At 37.1% G+C, this 10,209-nt stretch overlaps 1 protein-coding gene across 1 annotated transcript; it reads left to right on the top strand.

Annotated features, from left to right (window-relative positions):
- Positions 1-1,504: 1,504 nt before the first annotated feature.
- EIF2S1 (eukaryotic translation initiation factor 2, subunit 1 alpha, 35kDa) lies at positions 1,505-9,304 on the top strand. Its single transcript, XM_010007689.1, has 7 exons — positions 1,505-1,745; positions 3,272-3,351; positions 3,804-3,955; positions 6,078-6,184; positions 7,368-7,465; positions 8,350-8,493; positions 8,783-9,304. Exons 1-7 carry the CDS (start codon positions 1,505-1,507, stop codon positions 8,906-8,908), a joined length of 948 nt encoding a protein of 315 aa, XP_010005991.1. The 3' UTR covers positions 8,909-9,304.
- The last annotated feature ends 905 nt before the right edge of the window (positions 9,305-10,209 follow it).

Genomic DNA, 10,209 nt, shown 5'->3' with positions numbered 1-10,209 from the left:
GAGACCTTTGCTGTGGCGTTTCCAGCGTCTGGGAAGGATGGTTCCCAGCGTTGGCGCTGCGGGCACGGTGCTGCTTGCTCGTGTGTTCCACGGAAGGCCAAATTAAAAAGCCTGTGTCTTTGGAGAGTGGAGTGAAACGCTGTGTGTGCAGAGCAACGTTTGCTTGCGGTGGTCTCGGTTTGTTGCTTTGCAGTGTATTTTTATTCTGTGTCTCATAAGTAGACAAGTAGAATTGAGCTGCATTAAGTGAACAAGAAAAGCAAAATGTAAAGTTTCGTTGACGTTCATGCTCTTTGTTTGGCCTGAAATTCTATGAAGTTATACAAAATCTTTAGAGGAGTGTTTTTAAAATATTTTGCTATTTGTAATTGTATTTCCTCTTTCTGGAAGTTAAGAATGGAAATAATGGTAGATACAGTCTTCTGAATTGTGTGGTCATGTGTACATAGCCCTTGGTATTGCCATCTTACTCCCATTGGAAACTCTCATATAGCTAGAAAGCATTAGTATTGCTGTAAAGATCAAGAGTAAAACTTTGAAATGTTGAAGACCACCAGCCTTCTGAAGGAGTGCTGCATTTGACTCTGCATCTTTGGCTCCTAGTTCTGTAGGAAACTTCCTGTATGAAACTTCTAAGAATAGATAAAAGGAGTTGAACTAACCTGGTTAGCAGTGATCAGTATATGGATTCATCATCAGGAAAAGAAGCAACTGAAGCATTCCTTGTTACCACAACACGATTATGAAGCATTAATTTTGTTGCATGTATAATGAAAGAATTCTGTCTTTGTTTTCAGAGTTTGTTTTTCCTCATGACTAGCAATACATTTGGGTTGGCTTTTTTCTCTTTTTTTAGTTCTTCATTCTTGTCAGGATAGTTCTGTCTTCTGGTTATTGCCTTTGCTTGCTTTGCTGACAGGTGGCCTCTGGAGCAGGTCTTACAGGATTATCCCAAACATCTTGTGCTTAGTTTAGAAAGTCATCTTCTGGAGTATGGAGTCCCTTCCTTCTCAGTACTACCAAAGCTTCCCTCTACCTGCTATTTTCTGTCTTACTGTGTGCATACAGAGCACTGCAGCTTTCCTCTCTGTCATGTCCCCCTGTTGTTCAAATCCAATTTAAGATTTTACACAGCTTCATGAACTTAAACAAATGCAAGGTGTGCAGTGCCACCTTTTCACAGCAGGGAGGCTCTTCTCTACAGAGTGGATAGGTAAAATGACAGTTGAAGTGGATAATAAAGTCTGGGTAGCAGGCTTTTTCTACTTTAATACCAAAAATAAGCATCCTAGCAACTTGTTGTGGTAATACTAGCTAATATATTGTTTAACTTCTCATAAAAACTAAGTATGAATTACACAAACTTTATCATAATTTTCAAATCTTTGTACCAGTGTACCTCTGTAGCCTCACCAGTCCCAGCTGATTTTTTACCATGCGGGTAGGAGAAGACAGTCATGTACTGTGACATAGTATCCTTGTTTCTTTCTGCTCAAATTCCAGAATGCCGGGACTAAGCTGTAGATTTTACCAGCATAAATTTCCAGAGGTGGATGATGTAGTGATGGTCAACGTTCGGTCCATTGCTGAAATGGGAGCCTATGTCAGCCTGCTGGAGTACAACAACATTGAAGGCATGATCCTTCTCAGTGAGCTTTCCAGAAGACGTATTCGTTCCATAAACAAACTCATCCGCATTGGGAGGAATGAATGTGTCGTGGTCATAAGAGTTGACAAAGAGAAAGGTATTTGGGGATATTGTAGGGTATATCAAGATTGAATTCACAGAGAGAAATGCAGACAAGCTAGGTGGCTTAGGTATTCATTGGTTTTGTCAGGGATTCTTTTTTTAAGGTACTTAAGCAAGCTAGACCATCATGATACTTATGATCATTCTTTTTCTGAGTCCTTTGGGATTTGGGTTAGTGAAGGTCAGTCACATCAGTAAAGATTTGTTTAAGTGGGTCCTCACCAGCTCAATATTTGGTGAACAAACCATACTGAAGTGGAATTTTATTCTGATATCCATGCAGGTTTTCTACGTTTTAACTGAAGAGAAAAATCATCTGGTGTAGAGGTAAAAATCTAAATGCTGAGCATTGAATGCTCACAATCCATCCAGTTCGTTAGCAAGCCTAGAACCTTGTCTATAGAATAAGATAACACGTATGTAATCATTGTACCATATGAATTCCATAGGTTGCATGTTGAAGTTGTACAGGCAACTTTGTCTTTTCCTGTTTTCTGAACATTGGAATCTTCTACTCTAAAGATTTTTAAACTATGTTTTCTATTTAGGACATGTCAGATTTTGATAATGCCGTTCCATGCATTCCTGATTATTTTTTTTATACCTGGGTATAGACTGGGTATAAACACTAGAAACAGACCTGTTGGTATGATGTTTCTCAAGTAATATGCTTTTCTAGAGTACTTCTGAAACTGCAGTTACCCCTGAGATGAAATAGTACATATCAGGATAAGGAAAAGCAGAGAGTAAAGGAAGATGAGAATCAACTTGCTTTAGATAGATCTGAAGTGAAATAATTACTGAACATCTCTAGTTAAATAATATTTCATCTTCCAAATCTATTTTGTTCTCTTATTAACAGAGAAACACATCTGGAATACACGTGGTGGTTTTTCACTGAATCTTTTGGGAACTTAACAGTTTGTGAGAAGTTGGTGGAGGCCTTTTCAAATTTACTAAGACATGGTTCAAAAGACATGGTTTCACAGACAGTTTTTCCAAAAGCATATCCAAGGATTTAGAGTCAGAATTTAAGACCAGGCCTCAAATTAGCAGGTATTAGGAACTGTTCAGAGCTAGGCTGATGGGAGTTCCAACCTTGAATGAAATAGAATTGAGCACTACAAAAATATGCATTAAGCTTGTGTCTTTGTATGCTGGTATGATTTCTGCCAAAACTGTGCAGCAAAATAAAAGTGGATCACTACTTGCTAAAATATGAAAATTTCTTGTAAGTTTTCAGAGGAAACATGAAGGCAGTGATTTTAAAGAATGCTGTACAAAAGATTTGCTATTGTAAGTCTTTATAGTTGTAAGAGTAATTGAATATCCTGATTTGGATCATGCTTTGATAAAATTCATTAAGGTTTGGTTTCATTAGTTTTGGTAGCGATGGATAGAGAGCGCGTAGGCAAGGGACAAATCCTGATCCAGAGTGTTCGTTCTTTAGGCGCTTCTCTTGAAGCAGTTAGGCATAGTTTGCACAATGCCTGACACTTTCAAATTGGTTTTCCCTAATAGGCTATATTGACTTGTCAAAAAGAAGAGTTTCTCCAGAGGAGGCACTCAAATGTGAAGACAAATTCACAAAATCAAAGACTGTAAGTTGTTTCTCTGTATTCAAGCACTGTCTTTTTTCACCTTTCCTAAGTAACCAAACTGCACAGCCATATGATAGTATTAAAATAAAGCATTGTTCTCATTTATTAGGCATACTCTAATTCTCATTTACCCATGCATATATAACCAGTTCCTCTGTCCATGGATGCTCTGGTTAACTGTTTCTTAATTAATGAAGAGACAGTTAAAAATATCTGATGCAAAGGTGTGTATTTAAATGATCAGAATTCCAAAGTATATGCTGGTTTAGCATGCTGTGGACAACTTTTCTTGAAAAGGCATGCAGGTAATTTAAGGCATTGACTCCCACCTTTACTACTGTATGATCCTCTTCTGAGTAGAAGACTTACCATTAAATATTACTTTTTATTGTAAATTTTTGTCTGCTTTTGATACTTGCTTTGAGTTTTTTCGCTCTTCTTTTGTGTTCCAGGTTTACAGCATCCTTCGCCACGTTGCTGAAGTCTTGGAGTACACTAAGGATGAGCAGCTTGAGAGTCTGTTCCAGAGAACTGCCTGGGTCTTTGATGACAAGTACAAAAGACCAGGATATGGTGCCTATGATGCATTCAAGCATGCAGTCTCGTAAGGACATTTTTTCTACTTCTAGGAGCTCTTTTCAAATTGCAGAAAAATACTTTCTAGTACCTAAAGGGGCCTATAGGAAGGCTGGGAGGGACTTTTTACAAGAGTGTGTAGTGAGAGAATGAGAGGTAGTAGATCAAAACTGAAAGAGGGGAGATTTAGGTTAGACATTAGGAATAAATTTTTTACTGTGAGGGTGGTGAGAGACTGGAACAGGTTGCCCAGGGAAGTTGTGACTGCCCCCTCTCTGGTAGTGTTCAAGGCCAGGTTGGATGGGGCTCTGAGCAACCTGATTTAGTGGGAGATCTTCCTGCCCATGCAGGGCTGTTGAAACTAGGTGATCTTTAAGGTCCCTTCTAACTCAAACCATTCTGTGATCTCCTGGAACAGATCCATCAGAATATTCTTATGGGTTTGGTTGGATTTTTTTCTCCAGACTCCATATGTAGAATGTACTGATCAAGTAAACCTAGTAAATCCATCTTCCAGTTGCTTATTGTAGGTTTCTCTGTCTTACTGCTTTCTTCAAGTTCCCAGTGCTCTTGAGAAAGAAGCTCAGGGTTTACTTGTTTTTAGCTATCTTTGAGTGTCAGCCACTCTGTATCAGATTTTTAAAAGCAGTAATTGAATGTGATATGGATAAATACTGAGGCATTGGTGAACAGTGTGTTTTAAGTATAAAAGAAACGTGATTGCAAACACTAGAGAAATTTCCATTGCTCCAGTGAGCCTGTGACATTTCTAACAGAAGTAGTGCTGATACTGGTTTGTCTGTCAGAGTTTGCCTGCTCTTAGTCTCAAGCAGGTGTTATAAAAAATATCTGTGTATCTGAAGATACTTCCACTCAAAGCTCACAGTCATTCTTCCACTTTGCAGGCAAAGTTTTTCTTCTTTAAATGCAACCAAACGGCTTGTTACTTCTCTAGACTTGCAAACATAAAGAATGGGAATCGGATCGTGAACTTAGAAATGAGTTATGAAGAGAAGGAGATGGAAATTGTGATGCCAAGGGAATATGCACAAGGGAATATGTTCTAAATTTTTTAGGTAGCCTGATATTTTAATTTGCTTTCAGGGTTAACTTACTTGGTTTCCCTCTAAAGATTCTGTCGTGAAATTGGCAACTCAAAAAATAGATTTATCAATAAGCATTTCCAGTTTTGCTCTCTTTATAGCACATAAACCTGTGAGTGATGAACTTGAATTGAACGATAGATGGCAGTAATAAAATCTTAAGAAATTGTATTGACTTGAAGAAGTGGGGCACTTGGTAGCATTGTGATTAGCTTAAAACCATGTGTTTTGGGGGAAGAAACGAGTTGTGTCCTCATTTGGACTGGGTGTGTTCTGTTTCACAGAATAGTAATTATTTTTAATGATGGTAAATTTGCTGCTAAAGGGCAAATCTGTGCATGTGCTGAAGGAATTCCAGATCATTCTCCAACAGATAAATACTTAAGCACCTATATAATAGAAGAACAAGAAACTGTAGCTACATGGGCTGTTTAAGCTTCTCTTAACTCAGAAAAAATCCTGAATGTTTAAAACACCTTTTCATTGCTTAAGAATGTAGCCACCAGATAAGTATATATCTGTGATTCAGTTACTATTAAAAAGGAGTCCAGAATAACACAGTATGAGTATAGTTTACTTCATTGGATGACAAAAATACTGTGTTTGAATGAAACATTAAAATAATTCAAAAACCTCAGATTCATTGTGTGTTCTTTTCAATGTGATAAGAGTATATCTTCACATTGGAGGAAACATAGATACCAAGCAACTAGATATTTGTCTCACTCTGTGTATCATACACAAATGGAGCTGAAAAAAAGTCACTCCATTGCTTTTAAAATAGTAATTCAGATTTTTCTTCCAGGAACAGATTGAGTAAACTAATCTGGTGGGTTTTTTTTATTAAATGCTTCAGATATAAACTATTTTTTAAATAGATGTGTTTATTTTCTTTACAGCATCTCAATGGACTCTTAAGAAATTTCCCTGTTTTCTTTCCCTAGTAAATACCTAGGTTTATGCATAAGAATATTGAAATAGTACCAGAAGTTAATGTTGTGTCATATTCCACTTTGGTATAACTTCTGTCATGTTTCCTTGGCTCAGTGACCCCGCAATCCTGGATAGCCTGGATCTGACAGAGGAAGAGAGACGTGTACTGATTGACAACATTAACAGGCGTCTAACACCACAAGCAGTCAAAATCCGAGCCGGTGAGTTCAAAGAACATCTGCACAGATAGTCAGTGTAGCAGAGTCATTTTTTAACTAGATTTGAGAAATTGCCTCTGCTCTGCAAGGGTGTGTTGAAGAGCACTTGCCCTTGTAGATTACTGTGGAGAGATGGAAAGATCCACATCTTTTCCATGTGGAAAGAGCCACATCCACATGACATTGAAGTCAAGGAGTGAGAGCAAAAAGTAAGGTAATGAAAAATTCGTTTACTTATTACTTTAGACCACCATGAGTTAACATAGACTTCAAAAATGTAAGAGGGATGTGATTGTCATGAGGAATTAAATTGCTAACATAAATAGCGCTTCATTAGTTTTGGAAATAAAGTTACTTGACAGGCATGTTCTGTTCCTTCATCTGTCTGTTTCATTGTGATGGTCTAAGTTGTTTCTAACTGTGACTTCAAGAGTAAAAATTTTCCATTTGTAGCCTCATCCTGAGGCTGAGTGTGGTGCTCTTGTGTGAATTTGTGATGGCTGAGAAATTAGCAGGTTGTCGTTCACTGCCTAGAAGCCATACTAGCTCTCTGTGTATCTTAGTATTGCACCATTGCTACGTAGGTAAAGACATCTTTGTCTATAGACTAATCAGAGTATTGCAGATAGGACCAGCACTGGTCTATGCCTTAACTCCCAGGCATCTACAAAAAGCTATAGTTAGCTATTGTTTTAAATATATGTTAATATAACTTATCTTAAAAAAATAAATTCCAGTGCTCCTCAAGTGATGCCTCTGATGTAAATGCTGACATAATTTCATGAATTTGTGGATGTGCTCTTTTTCAAGCTTTATTTTTTGAGATAGATCTTTAATTTTCTCTGGTATTTATTGCTTTTATGCCTTCATGTTTGCATGTGAAATGCATTATTACTCCTGTTGAGTTTATTGGGTGAGAGGTGAGTGAACATGGGTATATAAATTCATATCTTGGCTTTTCAAAGCACAATGTAAAATGTATGTCTAAGAGGTTATGAAGATTTTTCCCTCAACTTACAAGTCAAGAAAGTAAATACCTTCCTCAGCTTTGGGAGCTAATGAGACTTTTATTGTGGATAAACATTAGATACTTAAAAGACTTCTTTAAACTAAAGTTAGAAAGCTTTAACAATTCTACAGCTTTTGGTAACTTCAGTGTTTTATTGTTTGTATTCCTCTGTCCTAGATATTGAGGTGGCCTGTTATGGTTATGAAGGCATAGATGCAGTAAAAGAAGCTTTGAGAGCAGGATTAAACTGTTCCACAGAGAACATGCCCATTAAAGTAAGTGTCTGTTTTAATAGTGGAAAAAAAAAGCAACATTTTCTGATGTCCTGAGGTAACAGTGGCACGGAATTGCAATGTCACAATCATGTAGCTGAGGCTGGGTAGGCAAGTACTTGCTTTCTGGGTCTTCTATAGCAGGACTGTAACACACTTCTTTTCCACTGTGTGCTGCCAGTTGTTCTTGTGACTGTGCAGTGGCTTCTCCTCCATTTATTAAAGTCTAGAATTGGCACACCACATACCTGCTGCTCCCTTATGTAGCCTCAGGTAGGGAGCAAAAAATTTTATTTTCAGATAGAAGATTATCTAAGAAAAGGAATGTTTGCTCCACATATGTTTGAGTGTTGATAAAAGGGCTCCTGTACTCAGGCCTAGTTTTTCTTCCCCAGGAATTTAGGATATTGAATGCATTACTGAATAAGTGTTTTCAAAAAACTTTTAAATGCTTCCATCTTCAAAAATGGTGTTTTACAATGATTTCTTCTAACAATACAAAAACTTTATTTACCCAGTCATCTTAAAACAAAAAAAACAACATACTGTTGTCACAGTCTTTTAATTGTTTGAAAAATTATGTAATAGGACGTTTTACTGATCTACAAAGTGGATATTCTCTCTGCTTGACAGTATTAACGTACTATGTAGAAATGACTGATTGATGATGTTGGAAATCAGATGGGCTGTGTGCTTTCCGGTCTGCTATTTCCATCCAAGCTGTTTATACTTCTAGAAAGGATTTTTCTAATGGGGTAATGTTTCTTCTGTGAATTGTACATTCATTGGACAGTATTGGTCAATTTGCTTTTGAGATTTTTATTTCTTTGGTTTTGTTACTGAGTTTGCTTCTTTTTTTCTACCCCCTAATCCCCACAATTTGATAGATTAATCTGATAGCCCCTCCTCGTTATGTGATGACTACTACAACACTGGAGAGAACTGAAGGACTGTCTGTTCTGAATCAAGCCATGGCTGTAATTAAAGAAAAAATTGAGGAAAAGAGAGGAGTCTTTAATGTGCAGATGGAGGTAAGAACCCATTACAATTATATTCTATTTTTTTTTCCTCACAACATGTTTAAAGTAGAGCAAAATCAGTAGTGCTAGGAGAAATTTTAGCAAAAAGGTATTAAGAAACTAAAAAAACCCTACACTTCTGTGTGCCTTAAACAAACAAATGGCCAAAAATTCTGGTTTTCCTGTTCTTTGTTGTGGGACTTCAGGATGTATTTTATCTCTTGCTTTTTATGGAGAATCACAGCCTATAAATGTATACAGTCTTTCTTAACGACAGTTTACTATGTGTTCTGGTTTTCAGCCTAAGGTGGTAACTGACACAGATGAGACTGAACTTGCAAGGCAGTTGGAAAGACTGGAGAGGGAAAATGCAGAAGTGGATGGAGATGATGATGCTGAAGAAATGGAAGCCAAAACTGAAGACTAACTGTTCTGGAAAATTGAAAAAAGAGACCATACAAAAAACTGGAGACCCTGTTGCAAACACTCTGAGCTAAATGTTTCCAGTATTGACAACTTCAAATGCAAATGCTTGAAGTGTTTTACTGTTTAAAAAAGGCCAATATGTGAAAGGCTCTTCTGAATAATATTTGATGCAGCAGCTTGCACAAATTGAATCCTTTGAAGTGAACCTGTCTAGTCAAGTTCAAGGCACAAATCTGGCCAGAGGGAGGTTGAAGCTCCATGCTTAACATTTTCATACATAACAATTCCTAATTGGTGATTTACAGCTCAGTGGAAGCACCAAAACAAAGCAAGCTGAACAGTTCTATACAGAATGTATTTGACTAAATATTGAATAAATTTCTGGGCTATGTAACTCAAGATTTTTTTTCTTTTTCCTCTTTTTTTGACATGGCCTGGAATGGTGTGAATATAGAACCTGGAAGGCTATGATCAGTAGGTGACTCCCCTTTAACACTGCAAGGGCTTTCTTTTGTTTGCTTTAAATCAGGCCAACCATGAGTGGAACAAAATGTTTTCTTGCAAGTTTGTTAATGCAGACTTCTTTATAAGAGCATTTCTGTTGTTTTTTATGTGCTTTTACAGACAGAGAACTTTGAACTTAGCTTGTTACCATTCCAATAAAGATAGCTGATAAATGAAAAATTACATATAGTTGCACTTTGCTCCTATAGGTGAATATAGCAGGCATTTCAATGAACTTTCTCATACTTACTCATAGACTGTGCTGTCTTCTGAGTTCACTGCTGCATGACCTTCAGTTCTGCCTACCCATAATCTGGTTTGCACTGGACTGAGCTATTAACTAGAGAAACAACCTGTTTATCTTTCCTGAAGAGGAGAAAGATGTGTTTTACATGTTATGGTATATAAAAAAACTCCTGTTTCCCTTCTATGTTTCTTTACTGTCATGTCCCATCTTGCCCATCTCCTTCCTTTTCTTAGTATTTTGGGCTGCTAGAGGAAAAATACAGGAAAAAGGAGGCTTTGAGCCTTAATTAGAAATTCTTAGTACTGCCACAGCAAAAACAGTGTAATTGCTATGTGGTGGTGTCACAAAAGGCATTCACAAAGGACATAAATACTGCAGTCTGTCCTTGATTATCAGAGAAGTTCACATGTGCCCAACTCTTAACAATAATGCAAAGCCAAAGCAACTAACCTCCAGTCTTAGCAGAATGTTGTAAAATACCTTAACTTATCATTACAAAATGAAGAAACTTTTTTTTAATGGTTATTTTCTCAAATTAATTCTTTTCAGAA

Source organism: Chaetura pelagica, unplaced genomic scaffold (assembly GCF_000747805.2).
Source record: "Chaetura pelagica isolate M959 unplaced genomic scaffold, ChaPel_1.0 scaffold70, whole genome shotgun sequence".
Classification (NCBI taxonomy): domain Eukaryota; kingdom Metazoa; phylum Chordata; class Aves; order Apodiformes; family Apodidae; genus Chaetura; species Chaetura pelagica.
The sequence above is the reverse complement of the archived record's forward strand: the minus strand, read 5'-3'. Positions and strand labels throughout refer to the sequence as shown.